At 44.9% G+C, this 26,183-nt stretch overlaps 2 protein-coding genes and 1 non-coding gene across 3 annotated transcripts; all 3 read left to right on the top strand.

Moving 5' to 3' along the window:
- Window positions 1–17,109: 17,109 nt before the first annotated feature.
- On the top strand, window positions 17,110–21,143 carry Rpl23 (ribosomal protein L23). The gene is made up of 5 exons (XM_021646862.2): window positions 17,110–17,233; window positions 17,665–17,748; window positions 18,086–18,214; window positions 20,486–20,599; window positions 20,698–21,143. The coding sequence occupies exons 1-5, from the start codon at window positions 17,221–17,223 to the stop codon at window positions 20,778–20,780; spliced, it is 423 nt and encodes a 140-aa protein (XP_021502537.1). The 5' UTR covers window positions 17,110–17,220; the 3' UTR covers window positions 20,781–21,143.
- LOC132655643 (small nucleolar RNA SNORA21) lies at window positions 17,780–17,912 on the top strand. Its single transcript, XR_009593432.1, has one exon. It is a non-coding gene; the product is annotated as a small nucleolar RNA SNORA21 (small nucleolar RNA).
- A 920-nt stretch (window positions 21,144–22,063) lies between the features above and the next one.
- Spmap1 (sperm microtubule associated protein 1) lies at window positions 22,064–26,045 on the top strand. The gene is made up of 3 exons (XM_021646819.2): window positions 22,064–22,751; window positions 24,688–24,787; window positions 25,788–26,045. The coding sequence occupies exons 1-3, from the start codon at window positions 22,545–22,547 to the stop codon at window positions 25,946–25,948; spliced, it is 468 nt and encodes a 155-aa protein (XP_021502494.1). The 5' UTR covers window positions 22,064–22,544; the 3' UTR covers window positions 25,949–26,045.
- The last annotated feature ends 138 nt before the right edge of the window (window positions 26,046–26,183 follow it).

Here is a 26,183-nt window from a genome sequence, read left to right on the forward strand (position 1 = left end):
TTTTGAAGGCATGAAGGGGTCATGGAGAGCAGCTGAGGCTTGGCACTGTGGGAGGCCAGGAGAGGCCACGGGTGAAGGTGCAGCCCCAGTGGCAGGTGAAGGCCCAGACCTGAAGGGGGCATGCAGAGAAGCTGAGGCTTGGCGCCATGAAGACTATGAGATGCTATCGGTGCAAGTGCAACCCAGCTGCAGCAGAAGGCACCAGCATTTTGGTGATGCCAGGACCATGAGATGACCACCAAGAACAGCAGCAGCGGTGAAGGAGAGCCCAGGAGACGAGCTGTGTGTGCTGCAGGGGGAGGAGCCAGAGAAGTGACCCAAGCCCTTTAGAGGGGTCCAGAGGATCATGAATGGATCCCAGATACTGGAATTTGGCTTTGATTTGATTGGGACTGTGCCCTGATCTTTCCCTTTCGAAGTAAGATTTTTGTTTGTTTGTTTGTTTGTTTGTTTCCCTGTGTAGCTTTGGCTGTCCCAGACTGTAGACCAAGCTGTCCTCGAACTCAGCAAACCACATGCCTCTGCCTCCCAGAGTGCTGGGATTACAGGCGTGCATCACTCCTCGTGGCTAAGATAATATTTTCTGTTCTTCTTCTTTTTTTTCTTTTCTTTTTGAAAGATCTATTTAGTTATTATTTATGCTGTATTCTGTACTGAAGAGGGCAGGCCAGAAGAGGGCAATAGATCTTATTTACAGATGGTTGTGAACCACCATGTGGTTGCTGGAAATTGAACTCAGGACCTTTGGAAGAACAGCCAGTGCTAAGCTTAACCTCGGAGCCATTTTGCCAGCCCCAAGAAAGTATTTTCTAAAGCCCACAATTGAGAGACTTTGGATTTTAAAAGAGAATGGCTATTTTCAAGAGACTGAACTTTTAATGTGTTTGAATTTTTAAAGACTGTGGGGCTTTTAGACTTATTTGTCTTTTTAATGGCTTCTTGGGGATGAATACTAAAGGATGATTTGTGGCTCACTAGTGATGTGTTTGCGTGTAAAGTTGGCAAGAGGTCAGCTGTGCTGGCTGGTTTCACGTCAACTTGACACAAGCTAGAGCCATCAGAGAGGAAGGAGCCTCAGTTGAGGAGATCCTGCTTTAAGGCATTTTCTCGATTAGTGATAAATTGAGAAGGGCCCAGCCAATTGTGTGTGGTTCTGTCCCTGGGCTGTTGGTCCTGGGTTCTATGAGAAGGCAGGCTGAGCAAGCCATGTGAAGCAAGCCAGTAAGCAGCACCCATCCACGGCCTCTGCATCAGCAACTGCCTCCAGCTTCCTGCGCTGTTTCAGTTTCTGTCCTGGCTTCCTCCAATGATGGACTATGATCTGGAAGTGCAAACCAAAATAAGCCCCTTTTCCCCCAGTTTGCTTTTGATGTAGTCCAAGAATAGCCACACAAAGCACTCAAGACACCCATCTCGGTCAGACATTGATCATTTGTTTGAACGCCTTTTCCAAGCGATCAGGGACACAGTAAGGACTCGGGAGTCTAACTGTGACATCAGCCTGTTCTTGGGACAGGCTTTTATAGGAAAACCAAGTGCAGAAGACGAGGGAGGCAGTAACATATTTTGGCCAGCTGTACAACGCAATAGGATATTTTTGGCTAACTAGACAGAAGTATTATCAGCTAACCTTTAAGCTGACTGGTTCCAGGTGAGGCGAGTGAGGATCTTCCAAAGTACATCCTGAGTCCAACCAGAGCGTAGCCATGTTGTGTGGATAACAAAGTCTGAGTTATGACACTGCTGAATCATAGTGAAACATAAGATCAGCTGGACCGTCTGGCAGGGTCTGTTAGCACAGGTTAACTTGACCCTCTGACAGGATTTGTTACTGTCAGATATGAATAACTACTTCTAGGAAGCAAGTTTAAAAGGATTAAAGACCTGCATGGCATTATGTAGATTTTGTAAAAAAAATTGTCTGAGTCTAAGATATTTGGTAGGGTTTTGTTTTGTTTTGTTTTGTTTTGGTATATTCCTACTTGATGAAAAGTAACGCCAGCCACAACCCACTCAAAAAAAAAATCTACTTTTTTAGGCAGAGGTGGTGGTACTTGCCCTTAATCCCAGCACCGGGGAAGCAGAGGCAGGTGGATCTCTATGAGTTAAGCCTAGTCTACATAGTGACCATAGGAGTTCTGAGGGCAGCCTGGTCTATAAAGTGAGTCCAGGACAGCCAAAGCTGCACAGAGAAACCCTGTCTCGAAACACAAAAACAAATAAACAAATGTTCTGTGAGTTAGGGGGCTGAAGAGAAAACACAGAGGTAAGAGCATTTACTACTTTCACAGAAGAGGCAAGTTCTGTTCCCAACACACTGGGCAGCTCACAACTTCATGGAATGCTGGTTTGACACTCCCTTCTGGCCACTGTGGGCACCTACACACATACATACAAGCAAGTATGAACACAAGTACATATTAAGGTTTTTTTCATGGTGGCACATGCCTTTAATCCCAGTACTTGGCAGGCATAGGCAAATGGATTTCTGTGAACCTGAGGCCAGCCTGGTGTACAACGTGAGTTCCAGGGCTACACAGAGGAGCCCCATCTGGAAAAAAAAATAGCAACAAAAAGAAAGAGTATTTGAGCTTATGGTTTCAGAGGATTTAGTGTCCATGATGGTGGAACAAAGCATGGTAGCAGGAAGAGCTGAAAGCTCACATCTTGATCCACAGGAAGGAGAGAGCATACTGGCGTGATCTTTCTTCTTTTCTTCTGAGACAGGGTTTTTCAGTGTAGCCCTAACTGTCCTGAACCTTGCTCTGTAGACCAGGCTGGTCTCAAACCCAGAGATTCACCTGCCTCTGCCTCCTGAGTGCTAGGATTAAAGGGATGTGCCACCACCACCTGGCTCTCATGAGTCTTTTGAAACCTTAGAGTCCACCCTGACCCCGCAGAGACATACCTCCTCCAACAAAGCCATACCTCCTAATCCTTCTCAAACCGTTCCACCAACTGGGAACAAGCATTCAAAGGTGAGCCTATGGGAACCATTCTTATTCAAATCACCACATTGGGTTAAGGCACTTGCCACCAAACCTGATGACCTGAGCTGGAATGGTTCCCCAAATTCCAGTGATGGAAGAAGAGAACCTATTTCCACACGTAGTTCTCTGAGGGTCTGGAGAGACTGCTCAGTGGTTAAGACCACTTGTTTCTCTTGCAAAGGATCCAGGTTTGGTACCCAGCAACCGACATGGAGGCTCACAACCATCTGTAATTCCAGTTCCAGAGGATCTGAAGCCCTCTTCTGTCCTTGAGTATTGCATGCATGTATACATAAAATAAAAATAAAGCCAGGGCAGTGGTGGCACATGCCTTTATTTCCAGCACTCAGGAGGCAGAGGCAGGTGGATCTCTGTTAGTTTGAGGCCAGCCTGGTCTACAGAGTGAGTTCAAGGACAGCCACCACTGCCTGGCATTAAAGTGGATTTTAAGAAGCAAAGAGAGCTCAGGGGCTGGAGAGATGGCTCACTGGTTTAGAGCACTAACTGCTCTTTCAGATGGACCCTGGTTCAAGTCCCAGCACCCACATCTGTAAGCTTACAACTATTTCTAACTCCAGTTGCAGAGGATCTGATACCCTCACACAGACATGTATGCTGGCAAAACATCAATGAATATAAAATAATATAAAATTTTAAAATGTTTTTTAAAAGCCAGGCATGGCGGTACACACCTTTAATCCCAGCAATCTCAGTACTTGGGGGGCAGAAGTGAGTGGATCTCTGTGTGTTTGAGGCCAGCCTGATCTACAAAAAAATGAGTCCAGGACAGCCAAGTGAGTGGATCTCTGTGTGTTTGAGGCCAACCTGATCTACAAAAAATGAGTCCAGGACAGCCAAGGCTCTTGTTACACAAGAGAAACCCTGTCTAAAACAAACAAACAAACAAACAAAAATAAAACAACAACAAAAAGGAAGAAGAAGAAGAAGAAGAAGAAGAAGAAGAAGAAGAAGAAGAAGAAGAAGCAGAAGCAGCAGCAGCAGCAGCAGCAGCAGCAGCATCTAGGTATGGAGACAGAGACAGGATGATGGCAACAAGTTCCAGACCAGCCTGCTCTACATAAGAAGTTTTAGACCCAATAAGGCTCTATCACAAGACTTGTCTCAAAAAAGCAGAGAATGTTATAAAATCGAAAACATGGGGTGAACGCCAGAGCCTTTTGGCAGAATCTAACAATTCCTGAGTGGGGGTGAGGATTGAAAGAAATTTTTAAAAAATAACACACCACACACAAGATGAGTTCGAGAGGGCTGCCAGGAGAAACTGTGACACAGGGCAAAGCACCTCTTTACAATGAAGGGGTTCATTGAGAAGTCAAACTTGTTTACCTCGACCACTTGTCTGTGTGATCCTCACATAAAGGAAGTGAACTTGGTGAAACATCCTGCCTATCCCTGTCTCCAGGTGAAGGTCATGGTGAAAACATGTTTTTCACTGAGAGCTCAATAATAAAGCATCCTGACCAATAAGCAGCTCTCTACAGGTCTCCCTTTTTCGTATTTTTAAAATTGACCATAACTTAAGAGCTATGGCGCAGAAGATTGTGCCTGCCTTAGGTTGTCTCTCTTGAAAGATATATTCTTACCTATCAATGATACATGAATTCCATCATTCATACCTGTCTTAGACTGAATTAACCTCAGAGAGATCTTAGCCATTTTTGGCTACAAATCTCTGCTAGAGTAGACACTGGAGTTTAATCTTATGCAGATCATTTAACATTCTAAAAGGCCTTGATGAAGGTATTAATTATCACTGATAGGAGACATGCTCCTAATAAGAGTAATAAGCCAAGTCCTATAACACTCCATAAAAGTGCCTTTTAAAAGATGACCCCTTATCAGAATACCAAACCTGAGAAACATTCACAGGACCCATAATTTTTTGAAGGCTGTCAAACAACCATAACCTGTTTTCCATTTGAAAGCTTAGAAATAGAGTTTGTTAGTTTACATTGATGGCAAGAAACATTAAAGTTTGAATATTGTATAAAATGTTAACATTTCCAAACAACAAAGCATAAGGAGGATTTACACAGGCGGTTACAGGGCCTCCTGAGAGTTTCTGCAGCAAGCAGCAAGCTTCCAAATATAGTTCTGCTGAAAACCAGAATCAGACCACCAAAATCCCACAGTCAGTCCTCTTTCCCATTCTTCCCGATTTCGTTGAGAACTGTCCTGATTACCAGACCAATCAAGTATATATCTGTCTGTTCCAGTCACATAGTATCTAAAAGTTTCTCTGCACATCTCCCTGGAGCAGAATGTAACAAAGGTGAGTCAGGAGCAGAAGCCCAATATAGCTCTCTTTCACAGAATTATTATTGTCAGCAGCAAGAGCATCCTCCTTCTGAGAAACATTGCACCAATCTCATGCTCTTTTGCCTATATTAATATGGGGTCGGGGTCCTGCCATATTCCAGTAATCGGATCTTTCCATTTCACTTGGGCATAATTATCTTTGATATTAGGTGCCACAATTGATCAGCTGCAGAAAGGCCTTGAATATCCACATTCAAAAAATTTAAAATAAAGAGTGCATGATTAAGCTAATTCTCTGGTGTTTGGGGATATAACTCCCCTTTTTTATTTTTTGCAATTGGTTCTTAAGAGATCCATGTGCCACAATTCCTTGACCTGGAGGATTATATGGAATACCTGTTCTCTGACTTATATTCATTTGCACACAAAACAATGAAAAGCTTGACTAAGATGTGCAGTACCACAATCAGTCTTTATAATGGAAGGAATCCAATTATAGCAAAACATTTTAAGCAATGACGTATAACATGTTTGGTGGCTTCTCCTGTTAAGGGAGTTGCCATGATAAATCCTGAAAAAGTATCAATTGTTACATGAATGTATTTTAGTTTTCCAAATTCTGGGATATGAGTTACGTCCATTTGCCACAAATGATTGGGAGTCAATCCTCTAGGATTGACAGCATATTGAAGTACATTAAAATGTTCAGGACAAGAAGAACATAACCTTACGATTTGTTTAGCAGCTTCTCTGGTAATACTAAATTGCTTTCTTAAGCTCTGACTATTTTGATGATGTAAGGCTTGAGACTGTGGAGCCAATTCTTGTTGAGTTAATCCGACCAAGCATGTGGCTTGATCTGCTGAATCATTCCCTAAAGTTAGAGGTTCAGGAAGTCCTGGATGAGCTCTAGTATGCCCTACATAACAAGGCTGGCTGCACACAGCTCTGGATACTTTGTTGTGTCTCTCTAAATAGATCTTGCATTTGTTTATTAGCTGTATCAACATATGTTACAGTCTCTAGAACTTGCAAAGCATTAACAATATAACGGCTATCAGTGTAGAAGTTGAAAGAGGTAGAAGCCATATTTTTTAAGACTGCAGCTACAGCTTGTAATTCTACAACTTGAGCTGAGGCTGGCAATGTTTGCAAAACAAAAGTTTGTCCCTCTAGTACATAAACAGCTTTTCCATTTGAAGATCCATCTCTGGATACTGTTGGAACTTGAGGTAGTGGCTCTTGTTTAATTATTTCAGGAAATACAAAAGCATGCTCATTGACAAACTGAAGTAACTTATCTCTTGGATAATGATTGTCAATCTGTCCTAAATAATGAGCAAAAGCTCTCACCCAACAATCTGCATTTTAAAATAACCAATCTACTTGTTGTTTGGTAAAAGGAATTAAGGAGGGCTCTCTACCAAGATACTTACATGATTCCATGCGAGCCATCTGAACTAAACTAGCCACTGCTTCATAATACGGTGTTAGAACTCACACAGGAGACACAGGAAAGTGCAACCATAATAATGGTCCATCTTGCCACAATACAGCAGTTGGAGTATGAACAGTAGCCAAAACATATGCACTCTATTCTTTTGAATAATCTATATATTGAACATGTTTTTCTTTCTTTTTTTAAGATTTGTTTATTTATTTAATGTATATGAGTAGTCTTTCGGCATGTACAGAAAAGAGCACTAGATCCCATTATAGACGGTTTGTGAGCCACCATGTGGGTGCTGGGAATTGAACTCAGGACCTCCAGAAGAACAGCCAGTGCTCTTAAACACTGAGCCATCTCTCCAACCCCAAACATGTTGTTTTTCAATAGCTAATTCTATCTTTTGCAAAGCATCACGAGTTTCTTTAATAAGTTCCTTTTTTGGCAAAGGATCAGCCTTTCCTTTTAAAATGTCGAAAAGCGGTTTCAGCTCTCCTGTAGTTAACTTCAAATGGGGTCTAAGCCAATTAATATCACCTAACAACTTTTGAAAATCATTTAAAGTTTTTAGGTTGTCTTTCCTTAACTGAATTTTCTGAGGCATAATAGTCTGAGGGTATAATTTATGTCCCAAATACAAATAAGGTGACTCTGTCTGCACCTTTTCTGGTGCAACTACTAAACCTTGATCCTTCAAAGCTTGTTATAAGTATGCAAAAGCACTTAATACAATCCCTTCATTCTTATGAGCCAATAAAATATCATCCATATAATGAATAATATACACAGAAGAATATGCTTGTCTAGTTTTAAAAACAGCTTGAGCCACAAATTTTCGACATAAGGTTGGACTATTTGCCATACATTGAGGTAATACAAGCCAATGATACCTCTTCATAGGTTCTTTAATGATAGCATGCTAAAAGCAAATCTTTTACAGTCTTGAGGAGCAAGAGGAACAGTATAAAAATAATCTTTCCAATCTAGTATAATCTTAAAAGTATCGTTGGATATAGCAGAAGGGGTAGGTAATCCCCGTTGCAAGGCTCCCACTAACTCCATAGTCTCATTTACTTTTCTGAGATCTTGTAAAAGTCTCTATTTTCCCCGATTTATTTTTTATAACAAAAATAGGGGAGTGCCAAGGTGAGTTTGATGGAGCAATGCAGCCGCTATCAAGCTGTTCCTGTACTAACTGCTCAGCAGCTTTAATTTTCTCAAGGGAAAGAGGACACTGATCCACCCACACAGGAATATTCTCTTTCCATGTTATTGGATCTGCGTGGGGTACAGGTCGTTCAGTGACCTTTCTTAAAAATAACCCAACCCCTTTTTAAAATTTCTTGGGGTAGGCATTAATGGCTGAGCTATGCCTTGTCTGAATTTTCCTAATCCTGAATTTGGCAAATATCCTTGATTAAGCATCTGATTGGTAACTACATTACCAGGACTGTAAAGCTACATTCCCATGCTACTCATCAAATCTCCACCCCACAGATTAACAGGAAGGTCAGGAACAATATATGGTTTAAAAGTTTCCTCATGTCCTTCCTCATCCTTCCAGGTTAATTCATTACTACTTCAGGACATTGGCTTTGTCCTATCCCTCACAATAGTGTAATAGAGGATTGTTTCAGCCAATGCATAGGCCACTGATCAGCAGTTAAGACAGAGACACCAGCTCCTGTATCCAATAACCCTGTAAATTTTAGTCCAGTAATTTGTAACACTAGTTCATGTTGCTTGGGACAGATAGCTTGTATCCAATAAGTATCAGAGGATCCAAAGCCTGCATCTTCTCTCCCATCCTTCTTATTTGCATTTTTTTTTAATCTGAACTTGAGGAAGAATAATAATTGGGCTAATCTTTGACCTTGTTTTATTACAGAAATTCCATTTGGAGAGTGTGTCATAATTTTTATTTCCCCTTCATAATCAGCATCAATTACCCCAGGAGCTATCAAAATTCCCTGCATAGTTGTAGTACTTCTTCTTAGTAATAATCCTAGAGTTCCCCTAGGTAATGGACCATAAAATCCTGTAGGTAGGGCCTGCATCCCCATTTCAGGAATTAATACTGTGTAGGTGGAGGAACTGAGGTCCAGTCCTGTGCTACCTGTGGTTGCTCTACAGAAGTCCTGAATGGATTTCCTTGCTGAGGGATGAAGTTCTGTAGCACCCTATAACATTGTTGCAGGGCCTGGGCCTGGCCCCTTTTCCAGTTTCCCCACATTAAGGGGTTTCCTACAGCATCTCTTTTAGATTTAGAGTCATTAGCCCAATGCTTTCCTCTTTTACATCTTGGGCATAGACCAGGTTCCTTTTGACTCCTTTCTTTCTTAACAGCATTAGGACTTCTTTTTTTTTTTTTTTTATGTCCCATTTGCCCACAACCATAACAACCTCCAGGCACTCCATTCTTTGGGCCTTGCTGTTGCTGAAATAATGCCTCTTCAATAGTCTTCCCTGGTAGTGTGGCAGCCATAGCCATCCCTTGAGTATAAGACGGCCCAATGTCAGAACATAACCTAATATAGTCAGGAATATTTCCTTTCTTGCTAAAGGGTCTCAAAGCAGCTTGGCAGGCACTGTTAGCATTTTCATAGGCCAATTGTTTTACTACTAATAATCCAGAATCTGTATCACCTACAAGTCTGCTTGCTGCTTGCATTACTCTTGGTACAAAATCTTGAAATAATTCATCAGGTCCCTGACAGATTTTAGACAAACCCTGCACCTGTCTACCTGTTTGTGGAAGTTTATTCCAGGCCTTTCGGGCAGCAGCATTTACTTGATCATAAATGGCCACATCAAAATCCAGTTGCTGTCCTGTTTCCCTGTAGATTCCTTCCCCAGAAAGCACGTCATAAGTTATAGGAACTCCTTGAGCTTGATTGAGTTCAGCTGTAAATTGACAGTGCTCCGCAAATTCTGGCTTCCATAATAAACGATCTCCTCCTGATAAACATGCTCTTGCTAATTGCTTCAAGTCCCCTGGGCAGAAGGCCTCAGTAGAAAAGGACTATAACAGAACTTGAGTAACAGGTGCTGTTGGACCATATAGAACGCATGCAGTTTTCAATTATTTTAATTGTTTAAAAGATATAGGAACATGAACTCTTACCATATTACCCTGTCCATCAGGTTGCTCTATAATTGAAAAGCCACAAAACTCAGTTATATCTTCTCCTTTCTGCCTAGCTTGTTGAAAAGAAGCTTGTAAAAGGGATACAGTTGCCCTAACAGTGGACGAAGGAAAAGGTCCCCTCGTCTTTTGAGCTATAGCAGTCGTAGCTGTCCAAGGAGGAGGGTTCAAGCCTACAATCAATGAGGAAGTTGGAGTGGGGGATTAAGCCTCATTTTCCCTAGTAGTTAATTCTTCAATTTTCCTGTTTATTTCCTCTAAGCCCCATTCCAACCTTTTTATTTCTTTTTGCCATGGCTCAAGTTTTTTAACATTCATAGCCTGAATCGGAGGGTATCTCTCAGAATAATACTGAGCTGCTTCTTCCTCCAACTCTGCAACCTCAGCAGGACCTAAGTCATCCTCAAAGTCTTCTTCTTACAAGAAATTATTACCATTAGGAGGGACCTAGAACTCTTTGGGAGTAGCTGATGGTTTAACCTCATTTTGTCCTGAAGCCTCCATCTTTCTTTCCTCTTTCTCTCTAACCCTGAAAGTTTCACTTTCTCAGTCCCATGCTGCATATACAGACTATCTCTAATTAAATTCCATACAAGAACATGAGGCTACTGCTTTGTCCCATTTTTACTCTCCAATTTTACTTACTTGCCCTTTTCTCTTTAGTTTATGGTTCAAGCTCGCCAACACTGCGGTGTCCTTCACTGCTTCTCTGTGTCTCAGATCGCTGTCCGGGCGCCAAACTACCAGAGCCTGCCGGCAGAGTCAAACAGTTCTTGAGTGGGGAATGAGGATTGAAAGAAATAAAAATAAATAACAGACTACACACAAGATCAGTTCGAGAGGGCTGCCAGTAGAAACTGTCACACCGGTTTATTCCACAATTCCTTTTTTATAGTCAGAGCAAAGCATCTTGATACAATGAGGGGGTTCATCGAGAAGTCAAACTTGTTTACCTCGACCACTTGTCTGTGTGATCCTCACACAAACAAAAGGAAGTGGACTTGGCAAAACATCCTGCCTATCCCTGTCTCCAGGTGAAGGCAGCGGTGAGAACATGTTTTTTCCCTGCAAGCTCTCCTCAAGTGAGGGGGTAGCTCAGTCAGTGAAATGCTGGCTGAGTCTAGTGATCTGAGTTTGACCCCTGAACCACACAGGATCATAAGCTGGTTGTAATGGTGACCACTTGTAATCCTAGCTGAGAGGCAGAGATAGGTGGATGCCCAGGGCTCACTGGCTAGACCGTGCAGTTACAAGAGACTTTGTTTTGGGCCTGTGAGATGGCTCATCTGGTAAAAGCACCTGCTGCTCAAGCCTAAGGACTTGAGTTTGATCCCTGAAACCTGCACGGTAAAGGAGATATCTCAAGTTGTCCTCTGACCTCCCACACACCTGCCTTGGCATCCAAATACCCCAAGCCCTCAGTAGATATGTAAATAAGTAAAGAAATAAATAGAAACTATTCGGGGCTGGAGAAATGGCTCAGCTGTGAAGACCATTTGCTGCTCTTGTAGAAGACAAATTCCGTCTTCAGCACCCACATGGCAGCTCACAACCATCTATAACTCCAGTTCCAGAGGATCTGATGCCGTCTTTTGGTCTCCAGGGGCACTGCACACATGTGGTGAATTTACATACATAAAGGCAAAACATTCACACACATAAAATACTAAATAAGTAAATAAATAACTAAGTAAATAATTGAATAAATCACCTGGGCTCAGGATTTGGACTTTCCTAGTGGCATGGCCCCAAAACAATAATCTGTGCTCCTGCCTCAGCTCTCAACCCAGAGCCAACAGATATACCAGCTTGCCAAGGAGAGAAAAACAAGAAACAATTACGTATGTCGATTAAGTACGAATGAAATAGACAAAATGAAGTGACAAGCCATTGAGGACATGTTGAATGTAGGACAGAAATATTACAAACTTCAACCACTTTTTCAACCATACACACGTATCTGAGCCACTTGGGGAGGAAGATGAAACGGCCCCACACTATTTGACTAGAGTTAAAGTAACAGAATATGAAGACATAAAATCAGATTTCAGAATACATTTTTATTTGATGAAAATCCAAGGGGAAGTGAGGCAGGCTGATCTACCGGTGAGGCTAGCCTGGTCTACAAAGCAAGTCTAGGACAGTCAAGGCTACCCAGAGGAACCCTGTCTCGAAAAACTAAAACAAACATCAGGCTGCAGGCAAGCCTATAGAGTATTTTCTTAGTAAAGGACTGGGGAGGGCTCAGCCCATTGTGAGTGGGGCCATTTCTGGCCTGGTGATCCTGGGTTCTACAAGGAAGCAGGCTTACAAATCTGGCTGAACAAGCCAGCAGGCAGCACTCCTCCTGGCCTCTGCATCAGACCCTGCCTCCAGGCTTCAGCCCTGCGTGAGTTCCTGTCCTGACTTTCTCCAGTGTTCGATTTTAATTGAGAAGTGTAAGTCAAATACACCCCTTCCTCCCCATGTTGCTTTTGGTCATGGCGTTTCATCACGGCAGGAGTTACTCTAAGACCATGGCTAATACCTTTAACCCCAGTGTTTGGGAGGTAGAGGCGGGTGCATCTCAGAGTGTGAGACCATCCATCCTGGTTTAGATAGCCAGAGCTACACAGAGAGAGCCTATCTCAAAAAAAAAAAAAAAAAAAAGAGTGGCATTTGGCCAAATCTCTTGCAATATTATTTGGTTCCTGATACAGATGATAAAGAAGGAGAAGAAGAGGGTGATGATGATGGAGTGGATGACAGTGATAGAGTATGGGGAGACATCGCTGAAGAAGGGAGTAAGGATGAAGGTTAAAAAGAGATTGATACAGGGGAGGAGGAATGAGAGGTGGATGAAAGAAAAGATGACTAATACAACAGACTACTAAGCCAGGTGGTGGTGGCTAAGGCCTTTAATCCTAGAGCTTGAGAGGCAGAGACAGAGGCAGATCTCTGAGTTCGAGGCCAGCCTGATCTACAGAGTGAGTTTTAGGACAGCTCAAGCTACACAGAAAAACAAAAGCAAAAAGAATACTGTTGGATTCTAGGCTCCTTTAAGTTCTTTTCTTGTTTTTCTTTAATTTTCTCTAGTCTGAGGAGCAAGTTGTGGTCATTTTCCACCTGTCCCTCATGTTCTCAGTTCCTGGGCTCTCTCTTCTAAAGATAATGGTCCTCTACTTAATGGGGGGAAAGATCTTGGACAATATCTTGTTCCAGGCCAGCAATGGCTTTACAGTGAGACCCTGTCTCAAAGAAAAAAAAATGAGAATATAAGCTGAGTTCCAGGACAGTCATGGCTACACAATGAAACCCTGTCTTGAAAAGCAAACAAACAAACAAACAAAAAGGGTGAGAAGAAAGAGACAGAGAGTGTGTGTGAGAGAGAGAGATAATATAAACTGAACATGCGGCACAGGTCTGTAATTCCAACTACTCTGGAGGCTGAAGCAGGAAGATCACAAGTTTAAGTCCTGTCTGAGTCACAGAGTGAGTTCAAGGTCGTATGGGCAGCTCATGGGGTAAGTTAGGTAAGACCTTGTCTTTGATGGGTTGCACAAAGCAGGTTGAAGTTCACCAACATAAGGGGTGAATCTGAAGGGTGCAACCAGGAACCCTGGGCAGATAAGTGTTACTAGAATGTAAAGTGTAAGAGACCAGATTGGGCAGTGGGGTAGGCTGGAGTGATGGCTAAGTGGTTGAGAGCACCGTCTGCTTCTTCCAGAGGTCCTGAGTTCAATTCCCAGCACCCACATGGTGGCTCACAACCATCTATGATGGTATCTGATACTGTCTTCTGGCACGCAGGTGTACATGCAGACAGGGTATTCACTCACACACTAAATAAATAAATAAATCTTGTTGTATAACTGTTTTTGAAAGGATTAGAAAGTGGGCCCTTGCTGGAGAAGGTGTGTCACTGGGGCTGGGCTTGGCAGTTCCAAAAGCTTACGCCAGGCCTGGTCTCTTGTTCTCCACCTCCAACTTGTGGTCAGATGTGGGCTCTTGGCCACTGTGGGTTCCCATGCCTGTTGCCAGGCTCCCTGCCATGATAGTTATGGACTCACCTTGGAGCGGTAAGCAAGTCCCTACTTAAGCGCTTTCTTTTATAGGTTGCCTTGGTCATGGTGTCTCTTCCTAGCAATAGAACAGTGACTAAGACAGGAGCTTAGATTTTATTCTACAAGAACCAGAGCGGCCAGCACAGAGTTCCAAGCAATGTGAGGCTGAGGTTAAAGCAGTTAGAAGCTCCTGCAGTATCGTTAAGTGAAAGGCAGACCTTGGGGAACCTGTCACAACAGTCCAGGAGGAGTCGACAGAACTTCGTGATTAAATCTGGGTGCCTGGGAAAGAGATGAAATAAGGTCACGCTTTCTTCTACTTGGTACACTGGTTGGAGCCGTAACCAAAAGGACCGTTCCTACCAACAGAGACATAGAGCTAGAGAACCCTCCCACTGTCTTCCCTATGTTGGTTGATGGCAATACCATCTCCCCAATGATCAGGACTCAAAGCCTTAGACACATCTTGGCTATTTTCTTTCGCATTCCACTGTTTTGTTTCGTTTTGTTTTTGGTTCCATCTCCAGATGAATCTAGAACCTCGCTCTAGAACTCCGTCACATTGGCTCTTCTGCCGTCACTCAGATCCAAGTCAACCATTTCCTGGGCGAACAGAGGCTCCCCAGCAGTCTTCCTGTGATCCGACTTTACCAGTTAGCTCATGGCCCTGCTTTGGCTTGAAGTCAGGCCACACGTTCCCATTTCTCTCAGTAACTTCCACATTTCCACAGTGCTGTGCAAAGCTCTCCAAGTTCCGTTTCCATCATTCTCTTCATATTTTTCCGTGTTTGATTTGATTTTTTTATGTGTATGAGTGTTTGCCTGCCTTCATATGTGTGCACTACATATTTGCCTGAGGCCCACGGAGCCAAAAGAGAGTGTGTCAGTGTGTCGGTGCCCCTGGATCTGGAGTCACAGTGTTATGTCCAGTTTGTGAGACCCCCAAAGACCATCAGGAATTGACTCCGCTGCAAATACATGAGGATCTTTTACTGTATATGTGCTCGAGCCCGGGCTGAAAACTTCCTGTGGAAGCAGGAGAGGAATACAGCCCCATGGTCTAGGGGAACAAGGTTTTTAAAGGAAAACAAAACAAAACAAACAAACAAATGCAAGCAGGGAGTTACATAATTGGCATGACATAATTGGGTAAGGGAAACTGACTTTTGAAATGATTGGTTTACTTTAGGCCCCAAGACCACAAACTGTTCTGGCCTGGCCATCTGGGCTGGTTTCCTAGCAACTGTATCTCTAGTGGGCAGCGTCCCCCCTCACTGCCTGCTGGTGGACAAGTCTCCACCTGGCTAGCCTTCATTCGGCTTGTACTTTAAATTTTAAACCAATACCCAAAGTTCTTTAGTCTCTTAACAGAAGGTTGTGAAGTGCTGTGTGTGTGTTGGAAACAGAACCAGGTCATCTGCAAGAGGAACAATGTTTTTTGTTTTTGTTTTTTTCTTTCTGTTTTCAAGACAGGGTTTCTCTGTATAGCTTTGGCTGTCCTGGATTCGCTTTGTAGATCAGGTTGGCCTCAAACTCAGAGACCTGTTTGCCTCTGCCTCCCTGAGTGCTGGGATTACAGGCATGCACCGCCAGTTTGCCCACCTGGAGCAAATGCTCTTAGCACAGTGGTTCTCAAACTTCCTAACACTGCAGCCCTCTAACACAATTCCTCATGTTGCCGTGACCCTCAATCATGAAGATTCTTTTCTTTTTTCTTTTTTTTGAGTTGGGGAATGGCAGGGTAGCACAAGCTGGCTTCAAACTCCCAACAACTCTCCTTGCTCTGCCTCCCAACAGTGGGACTTCACATCCCACTGTTCTGAACGTCATTACTCTTTCAAAATCACTTCTCATTGTTATTATGTTTAGTTACTTCTTGCCCCATCTACTCACCCTTCATTGACTCGCTCAGGCACAACTGGTTTCCTTGCTAGTCATATGCTTCCTTAGGCCTATGTAACTGAACTAAATTTAAATGTTACCGTTGTTGCTTATATGAATACATGATGGAATTGGCATGATGGAATTGGTTCTCTCCTTCCACCTTTATAGTGGTCTGGCTTATGTGGCAAGCACTTTACTCTTGGAGTGTACACTTTACACTTTACTCATCTCTGTAACAGCCATAGCTGTCCTCAAACTCGCTCTGTAGACCAGAGCTGGCTTATGCCACCACCACCCAGCTTCATTTTTCTGGCCATCTGCTTGTACGTCTGAAGGCCAGAAGAGAGCACCAGATCTCATCTCATTATAGATGGTTATGAGCCACCATGTGGTTGTTGGAAATTGAACTTAGGACCTTTGGAAGAACAGCAAGTGCTCTTAACCTCTGAGCCAGCTCTCCAGACTCATCTGGCCATGACACACAGAAACGAAAAAAGAAATTTCTCAAGCCAGGCATGGTGTTGCAGGCCTGTAATCCCAGCACTCAGGGAGGCAGAAGCAGGTGGCTCGGTGTGAGTTTGAGACCAGCCTGGTCTACAAAGTGAGTCCAGGACAGCCAAAGTTACACAGAGAAACCCTGTCTCAAAAAACCAAATAAATAAAAAAATTTTAAAAACTGTTGTTTTGCTGGGCGTGGTAGCACACGCCTGTAATCCTAGCACTTGGGGAGGTAGAGGCAGGAGCATTTCTCTGGGTTCGAGGCCAGCCTGGTCTGCAGAGCGAATCCAGGACAGCCAAGGCTACACAGCGAAATTCTGTGTCGAAAAAAAAAAAAAAGGTATTGTTTCTTCACTTTGAAAAAACAAACTAAAACAAGAGAATGTTATGGCACCAAACACAGTCGATCTGTAGCGCTTCATTTAATTGTTCCACAGCCAAATGAAACCATTCTGAGCTTGCTTTTGCCCCATCTCTGTTTGTTCTTTGGGAATCCTTACAGAACTGTTTATTTTCACGTATGTATTTATCTGTTTGGGAAAAGGATCTCAAGGTTGGCTCAGTCTGACGTCGAAATCGCGTTACCAGCGAGTACCACCACGCCCGGAGCAAGAATTTATTTTGAATTCTTGGCATCCAGAGAGGTGCTTGGCAACGGAGCTCAAAAGAAGCTGCTGAGCGAATCTAAAAATGACAGAAAACCAATGTGTCGTATCTCCAACTACTTCCTAGGCCGTTGTAATAATTCAACCAGTGCTTTCACGGCCCAGGCTGTTGCAAAGAGGTGCAGGATTTGCACGTCACACAGCTGCGCCCGGGGGAAGGAGGCGGGCTCAGAGGGTGTGGTCACATGGCGGGGTGGGCGGGGCCTGCAGTTCATATCCCAGTGTTCCTTGTGCCCACTTCCTTTCCGACTCTTTCCGGGCGCTCAAGATGTCGAAGCGAGGTGAGACGTCTGGGTTTGGGGATCCGCTGGCATCCGCCGCTCAGGGTGGCGGGCCTGTTCGGTGACGGCGGGCCCGGGCTGCGGCGGGGCTTTGCAGTCCTCGGGCGGGAGAGCGAGAGGATGGGTGCCGCAGAGGCCCTGGGGGAACCCCGGGAGAGGAGGGCGGCGGAGCCGGGGCCGCCCGTGGGCTTGCCCCGCGCACGCGCTGCAGCACTGCCGGGCCGCCTGCCTTCCACCGCTTTGGGCGACCCCTGCGCTCCCCCGCCTTGCCGCATAGATAAAAGTGGAGAGGAGGTTGGGGCCGTCCGGTCTTCTTAACCTCGAAAGGAGAATGGTAATGACGGGGACGGCCAGGTTCTGGGACAGCTGGGTGGTAATCAGAGAGGGGCAAACACTGGCCGCCGTAATCTTGTTTCTCTTCCTCCCCGCAGGACGTGGTGGGTCCTCCGGGGCGAAATTCCGGATTTCCCTGGGTCTCCCGGTAGGAGCCGTGATCAACTGCGCTGACAACACAGGTGAGGTTTTCGGCAGGACCCTGCCGCGGCCCCCCTTTTAAAAGCACTCCGTGGGCCTTTGTGCCAGTGGCCCACTGAGCCGTCAAGAAGGGGCAGAGTGAAAACACCGCTTTTGGGTGAAGTGGCAACACGTGTTGTTTGCTTCAATCGGTGTTGTGACATGAAAAGATTGTTTGCATGCGCGGTGAGTGTGAGGGGTTTTGGAAAACACTTCTAGAGATCGCTGGTTTTGTTTCTGTTGGCTTTTGAGACTGAGTTACTCGGTGTATAGCCCAGGCTGACTATACTGGTGGTAACTGCGTCTACAAATTTTATTTTTTTTTACCGTTTTCTGTAGGAGCCAAGAATTTGTACATCATCTCTGTGAAGGGAATCAAGGGACGGCTGAACAGACTTCCCGCTGCTGGTGTGGGTGACATGGTGATGGCCACAGTTAAGAAAGGCAAACCAGAATTGAGGAAAAAGGGTGAGTATGCATGGAGCCACTCATTACATCGAGATGGATAGTCGGGAATTCTCCCCTATGCTGGAGAACGGGATGTCGGTTTTGTGCTCGTCCAAACCTCCAAATCACTTACACTTTTGAGAGGATGTTTGATCAGGGTTACTGCTCCTGCTGTTTTGTTTGTGTGTGTGGTTTTGTTTGTTTGTTTGTTCGTTTTTTTAAGACAAGCTGGGCCACATGCCTGACTGCTTTGGTTTGGGGAGTGTCTTGTCAGTTCCCTAATTAGGTTCTCCCCTGTAAGCTCGGGTCAGCCATTTAATCTGCCACTCACCTGGCTAAGTTCATCAGACGCTAATGGACTGTCTACTTGTAGGAGGAAAGAGCTAGTTTGTTGTGGTCCTAGTTATGGATGCCCTTGGCAGTGCTGAATGGCTCTGTTTGACCTGTGGTTTGTTTGAACATATGGAGGCAGGCACCTCTTTAAAGGGCATGTCGCCTCCTGCATGCTCCCTTTTTTAGTAACACTGAACAGGGAGCTGCTGGCTCATTACCAACCTTTAAACGGTTTTTTTTTTTTTTTTTCCCATCAGGTATGTGTATTTAAAAGAGATAGGCCTCAGACCTGCCCCTGGAGTGGTATGGCTGCAGAACCTTTTTATTGCACTTATCTTCAGAGACGGTCCCACTGTAGGCCTGGCTGGCCCTGAGCTCGCCATCCGCCCACCTCAGCTTCCCAGGTGCTCTCTCTTCCAGAGAGGTTCTAGCAGTCCCCTGGTAGAGTTCAGGAGGTGGGTTGTGGTGTTGGCTTACAGCAGCACCTTGCCTCCATCCTTCCGCAAATGCTAGTGTACTTTTAGAACCCTCTCTGTTCCACTTGAGGGGGGGTGGTGTTGTTGCTGACCTCGTCCTAAATAACCTCATCTCAGAACACTTTCGGGGCCTGGTTGGTGGCTCAGGAAGCTGTCAGAGAAGAGAAGACTATGTCCCCCTTGCCATGTGGGTGTGGTGACAGCTGGATATGCTGTTGCCTCCAGTGGTGGGGACATCTTTGGTTCCTTAGTCTTAGGAATTTCGAGTCAATTTGCAAGTGAGTATTGAGAGGCTTTGTCACTATTGGTGGCTTTTTTCTGATGTGTGGCTTTAAAGGTATTTGAATCTGTCTTCAGGATTTCAGCCATATTTCTGTGTAAAGGCCATACTTTGTTGTGAATATGCAGAAAAGCAGCCCTTAAACAGGTAGTTTCAGATGGTGAACTTAGTTCTGATTATACCTTAGGAGTGGGATCCAGCGTGGGTGGCACAGGACTTAGTTCTGGCTCTTCTGGAGACCCAGGCAGGAAGCTTGTCTGGGTAAATCCACATTTGGCCGGTTGTGCAAGACCTTGATTAGTCCCTAGCACAGAGAAGCAATTGTGGGTATGGAAGAGACCCCCATCTTCTAGCTCTTAGACTGAAGATGGGTGGTGGGGTTTCGTATTGTTAGGTATCCCGTCTGACTTCAGTAAGGCCCCAGGCTCCTCTAGTCTTGACTTTTCCCTGTGTTGATGGGCCATTCCCACACAGTGACCACTTTAGAGCAATTAAATTAGCAGGTGTTCATGTTAAGTGGTGGTGCAGGTTTCTAAAGTACCTGTACTATGAGCTGTTCTGGTTCTCAGTTTTGTTTTATTATGATGATATACACTGGGAGGCTCCTTAATGCAAATGCCACTTTTCCAGGGGTGGTTATGGACCACCAGGGCCAGGTCAACACTTAAACTTAAGTGGAAGTACCTCTGAGTAACAGAATTCTGTCTAGAAGGATCACATGTTTTTGTACTGTTGAGGGATCTTGCCCCAGTTAAAGAACAAAGACTAAAGAAGAAAATAAATTCTCTTCTTAGTAAGGTGTGCTGTCAACATGGTGGGCATTAATTGAAAAGTTGAGGGGTAGTATACATCGAACACTAGTAATGCAATTTTATTACATGTAGTTAATATTATTTGTAAGGCAATCCCTAGCAGCTGAGCTGTTGGACTTCTTTGGTTTTTTTGTTTGTTTGTTTGAGACAGGGTTGTGTAGCAAAGTTTATTTTTTGGATTATCTTTAGAAAGGAACTATATATATATTTTTCCCCCCACAAAAAAAATGGCCATTTAAGGGGTAGTTCTCATTGATTCTTCTCCCTGCTGTTCCATGATGGAAACCCAATGGTTTGAGTGGACAGTCTGTGCAGAGGCCTGGCTGTCTGCTTTCATGCTGGTGCTAGGACAGCCAGTTACTAACTGCTGCCCCTTTCCTTTTCTCCTTAGTCCATCCAGCAGTGGTAATTCGACAACGAAAGTCATATCGAAGAAAAGATGGGGTGTTTCTTTACTTTGAAGATAATGCAGGGGTCATAGTAAACAATAAAGGCGAGATGAAAGGTAGGAAGCAGTTCACACCATCGTCTGTATGTCTCTGGTGGGGTGGCTGTAGGAGCATGGACAAGGTGCCCTCTAACCTGTCTGCCTCTTCTACGCAGGTTCTGCTATTACGGGTCCAGTTGCAAAGGAGTGCGCAGACCTGTGGCCCAGGATTGCATCCAATGCAGGCAGCATTGCATGACTCTCCAGTGTATTTGTAAAATATATCCATTAAACAGTCTTTGCTCCAAGAACTTGTCTTGACACACCTTCACCAATATCAACTTTACAAAAGGAAGCTGCTAGATGGCAGCTCTTGAGGAACATCATTTTCCAGTTTTAGGATTATTCTTGGGCTGGAGAGGTAGATAATCTATAAAGACCTTGGGCTGTTCTTCCAGGTTTAAGTCTTCGGGGTCCACATGGTGGCTGTAACTCTAGTTAAAAAAAAAAATCCAATGCTGCCTTTAGGCCGCTTCTGGGACCAGGCATACACATGGTTTACAGATACACATGCAAGCAAAAACTACTTGTGAATGTACAATAAATTCCATGTGTGATTTGAGTCCTATCAGATGATTTTGTGTGAGTGTCCTTCACATTGAGAATGGCCTTGAAGTAGGGTGAGTTAATGGGTAGAGCCTGAGTAACCTGGCAATAGAGGAATGCTATGTGTAACTGTCAAAGTCAGGTGTGTGTGGTTGGGTGTTAATCTTGCCTGCCTGGGTCCTTTGGGTAAGTTAAAAAGAGTGATGTCCACAGGATGATGGATGGAGGCATGAAAAGCAGTCTTTAATCTTCAAGGACACCTGGTCATGAGTAGTGTGTCTACTTGCTATATGTAATCGTCTTGGGCTGGGCTTAAAATTCAACACTGAGTCTTCTCTCCAGCCCCAACTTTGAACTCTGTCCACTACCTCACTGGTGCTGGAATACAGATCACACTCCTATCTACCACTGGCAAAACTTTTCTTATGTGCAAGTTCAATCTTTTTGTTTTGGTACCGGTTTCCCTGGCTGGCCTCTGCCTCCTGAATGCTGGGGTTAAAGGTGTGTGCCACCAGGCCCCCTCTTAATCAGGCGTTTTTAGACAATAACAGAAAAGTGCTTAGCTGTGTTTTGTTCCTGCAAAGATGTGTGTTTGAGCCATGCACAGTCGTCCATGCCTGAAATCCAGGCACTCAAGAGGCAAGGACAACCAAGACTGTACAGAAACCCTGTCTGGAAAAGTTAGAAGCCTCCCTGGACGAATTGGCCAAGTGAAAGCTGGGGAAAGAGTTGGCATGCATGAAATCCTGACATGGGGGGGGGGGATGTCAAACTTCTGAGGCTAGCCACAGATGGTTTCCAAACAAGGTGAGAGAAACAAGGACCTAAGAGGGTTAAGAAAAAATGGTTTGGGGCTCTGCAACTAGGTCAGTTGGGAGGCAGGGGAAGGACAATCTGGAATAGTGCAGGTTGGCCCTGATGCCCACCTTCCAAATACCAAGATAAGTGAACCGTAGTATTTGAAGACCCTTAGAAAAGCTATTCTGTTAGCTTTTGCGGGGTGGGGGCACAGTTTAATTGTTTTCTTGGTTTTTTTTTTTAACGTGGCTTTCTGTCAGTTCCTGACTGGTGGAATTCTAGGAGCAGGCTCTCCACCTGCTTCTGCTGGAATTAAGGGCCTGCACCACCACTACCGCCTGATCCAGTCCAACTCTCCCACCTGTACTCGTATATGAACTGATAGAATATAAGAATGTGTGTGTCTAAACTGGGAGCAGAAGACTGCGGGCTTGCTTGCCGTGCCCACGCTTTAGCCTTGGGTTAAATCGCAGTACCATGGCAAAATGGGCGTGGTGGGAACCCTGAAATGAACAATAGGGTTTGTGTTTCGGGGAGGTCTTGAGATACGTAATAATGCTCAGTTTAGTCCCCCTCTGGTGCTCTTCCACCGGAAAGCCCTCAGGCTGCGGTGGTCGGAATGGCTCGCTGTTACGATAATACTCTGAGACTGGAAAAATGTTTTATTTTGGATGGGGTGGCTGTGAGCTCAGTGGCTCACGGCTACAGCATCATGAGGCCCAAGCTGTGGTCAGCGATTCCGCCTTACAATTCTCAGCAGGACTACCACACTCGGCGGTACTTCCGGAGCCACGTGGTTCCGCCCCTTTTGCGGAAAACTGATCAGGTGCGTGTGGGAGCATCCCGGAGGACCCCGTGACTTCTGGGAGACGGCTCCGGGAGTGTAGCCCTCCAACCCTAATCCGCACCTTGCCCTGCAAACCCTGCAACGCGCTAGGCTCTTGCTGAGGCCGTCACCCCGCGGCTGTGTTAGTGCATTAGGGAGTAGAGCATGGTGGCTGAGGTGTGGTGCTGCTGAGCTTTCCCTTCCACCCAGAACCCCATCTACAGTCCTCATTGCTAGTTTCTTTGAAGAGTATCTAGGGCGTGAAGCCTGCCCCTTCAGACAAACAGGTCTCTTTGTGTTTGTGACGTCACAGGGCGCGCTTCATGGTGACCTCACAGCAGATCCTCAAAACCCACAGACACTACCAGTGAGCTCTGTGAACCAAACAAAGCGGGTTTGTCTTGGCCTGGCGCCTTGGTCTTCCTGTCCCCGTTGCAGGGTTGAAGCGGCCTAGCTCACGGCCTAGCACCTGTGAGTGCAAGGAGGGAAACTTGCACAGTATCATAGCTCCTCAGGCTGTTGGCTGACAGCTCCACTTTCTTCCAACACTTATTTATTATCTGTTTATGTAATTTTATTTTGATGGAGTCTCCCTGTCTCCCAGGCTGTCCTTGAACTCTTAAGCAGAAGTGATCCTCCTTCCAGTTGCTGGGAGTGGGGCTGAGGAAGTAGCTTGCCAGGACAATGCCTGCCTGACATATATGAGGTCCTGACTTCGGTGTACCCCGTGCCATGCACCAGTCCCCCACAGAAAACAGAACCAGTGGCTGGGGACTTCAGCCCCACATCTCCAGCTCTGTGCCTTCCAACACCTTTGTCTTCAGTATCTGTGATTTCAGTGATGCGAAGGCAAAAAGGACCTACCAGGTTGCACTAGGAACAGTCTTGGGGATTTTTGTGGTACATAATGTTGTGTGTGCCTGTCTATACACACACACACACACACACACAATCTGTCCCTTGTCCTTTTATACAGGAGCCAGAAGCATGTATGTCTTAAGAATGACAGTGTTTTTATTTTTTGGTTTTGGAGCCACAGTCTGGCTGTGTAGCCCAGGCTACTCTCCAACTTGAAGCTATCACTGTTTTCCTCTGAGTCCTGAGTGCTGGGACTACTGGCTCATGCCATCTGACTTGAATTTACTTTTAAAAAAATTTTTGTTTTGTTTTTTTGAGACAAGGTTTCTCTGTCCAGGAACTCACTAAGTAGACCAGGCTGGCCTCAGACTCAGAGGGCCTACCTCTCTCTCTCCATTCTTTGCTGAATTCCATTCTTTGCTGGAATTAAAGGCATGTGCTGCAATCACACAGCTATATATATATATATATTTTTAAATCATCAAAATCACTATCTGTGTTTGGTACTTTTATCTGAATAAAGATGTGAGGAACAAAAGATAGTTGAGCAGGAGGAGGTGGTACATGCACTTGGGAGAGGTGACAGTGAGGGCAGGAGAGTCAGGAGTTCAAGGTCATTCTAAACTAAGTAGGTGTAAGCCTTCCTCTGAACTATTCAGAATCTTGAGAAAAAATAGCCAACAACGTGTAACAAAACAACAAAATGTGTGTCTTTAGCCTTTACTGTAGCAGGACTTTTATCTAAAGTCACGGGAAATCTCATGGCAGCTTTCTGGTTGGTTACTAATGAGCAAAACTGAGGTCAGAGAAGCGGTGTGATTGGCCCATGGTCACACAGCTTACTAGTCGCAGAGCTGCCGTGGGGATCCAGCCTGTCTAGCAACAGGGCCAACAGAGCCCTTATCTGACAGTCCCCCTGCCTGTCCAGATCGTGAATGTATTTAATCTGTCTTCCAGTTTCTTCAGGCTCTGACCTCTTCCCCTTCCCCAAGGAAGCTCCAGGGCGTTTGCACCTCACCCAATGAGGCATCCGGACTGACAGTCTTTTTTTTTTTTCTTCTTCTTTCTTCATTTTCAGGATCATGGCGGTACAGGAAGGGATGGCTGGATAGTAGATTATTTCCACATTTTTGGTCAAGGACAAAGATATCTCAACAGGAGAAACTGGGCAGGAGCAGGCAAGTGCTATTTCACTGTCCATCCTCATATGGTCCCACCATGAAGAAAGTGTGTACCCCAGAGCTTAGAGAGGCAGGGCTACAGAAAGGCCTGGTGGGGAAAAGAGGGTCAAGGACTGTATCCTTGGGCTAGAGTGATAGACCAATGGCTCAGTGTTTAAGAGCATTGGCTGCCTTTCCAGAGGACCTGAGTTCAATTCCCAGCAACCTCATGATGGATCACAACCATCTTTAATATGATCTGACGCCCTCTTCTGGCATGTAGGTGTACACACAGATAGAGAAATCATATATATATATATATATATATATATATATACTGTATCCTCCTGGCTTCTTCTCCCATACATGAGCAAAGAGCAAATAGTATTTGGTGCACCTACTATTTACATATTGAACACCTACTATCTGTCACTAATGCCTCAGCCTCATTTTATCCCTGTAGCACAGTTCATCTCCTAGGCACGATCTTAAACTGATTTACTGGGAAAGGCTGAGATGAAACTCCCCTGTCTCAAGCCTGTTGTTGCTTGCACGCTTGTGTGTGTGTGTGTGTGTGTGTGTGTGTGTGTGTGGTACCCCTCTACAGCTACTGTAGTTTCCTGAGCATGCTTAGTTTAGCAGCCATGGAAAAAGGAAAATTAACTTTTTCTGCAAGGACAATCTTTCTTCCATACAACTCCACCACCTTTCGGGCACATGATTACCACGAAGTCCTTTGGATCAAGTAATCAACTTGATCTCATCTTTTCTCCAGATAGGACAGAGGCGAGGGTTAAAATCCTTACATCTCCTGGCTGGGAGCCAAGTCCAGACCCAGCATATACCACTCCCAGTCCTCCTGTAAAACTCACCTGGGATAGGGTTTGGTTTCTAGGACATGTCTGTCTGTCTTGAGCTCACTGCCGTTGGGCATGGCAGATGCAGTGACTCACTGGGCTTAAGGGAGGGAGGCAAGAGGATACTGTTTGCAGGCTCAACCTCTCTCCTCTCCCCCAAGGGCATTCCCTCCAGCAGGTGGGTGGCCATGACTACTACAATTCCAACCCGAAGAAGATCACTACAGGTTTAAATGGTCGATTTGGCTACCGCCGGAACACTCCAGCCCTCCGCCAGCATACATCAGTGTTCGGAGAAATCACCCCATTCCCCATTTTCTGAAGATATTGCATCACGGGCCTTGAGCTGAATCTCCAAGAAAGATTTTTAAGTGAACTGTCATTGAAACAAAGATATATATTCTATATTTTAAAAAAATGCATATATATGTGTCTCCAGGTGTGCTCTTTACTCTCTGGGGTGGGAGGAGGGAACTTTGATTCTACTACATGGGATGATGAGAAGGGGCCATACTTATTCGTCCTCCCTGTGCCCTGGGTTTGAACCCATGGTCTAA

The sequence above is a fragment of the Meriones unguiculatus genome, chromosome 7 (genome assembly GCF_030254825.1).
Source record: "Meriones unguiculatus strain TT.TT164.6M chromosome 7, Bangor_MerUng_6.1, whole genome shotgun sequence".
NCBI lineage: Eukaryota > Metazoa > Chordata > Mammalia > Rodentia > Muridae > Meriones > Meriones unguiculatus.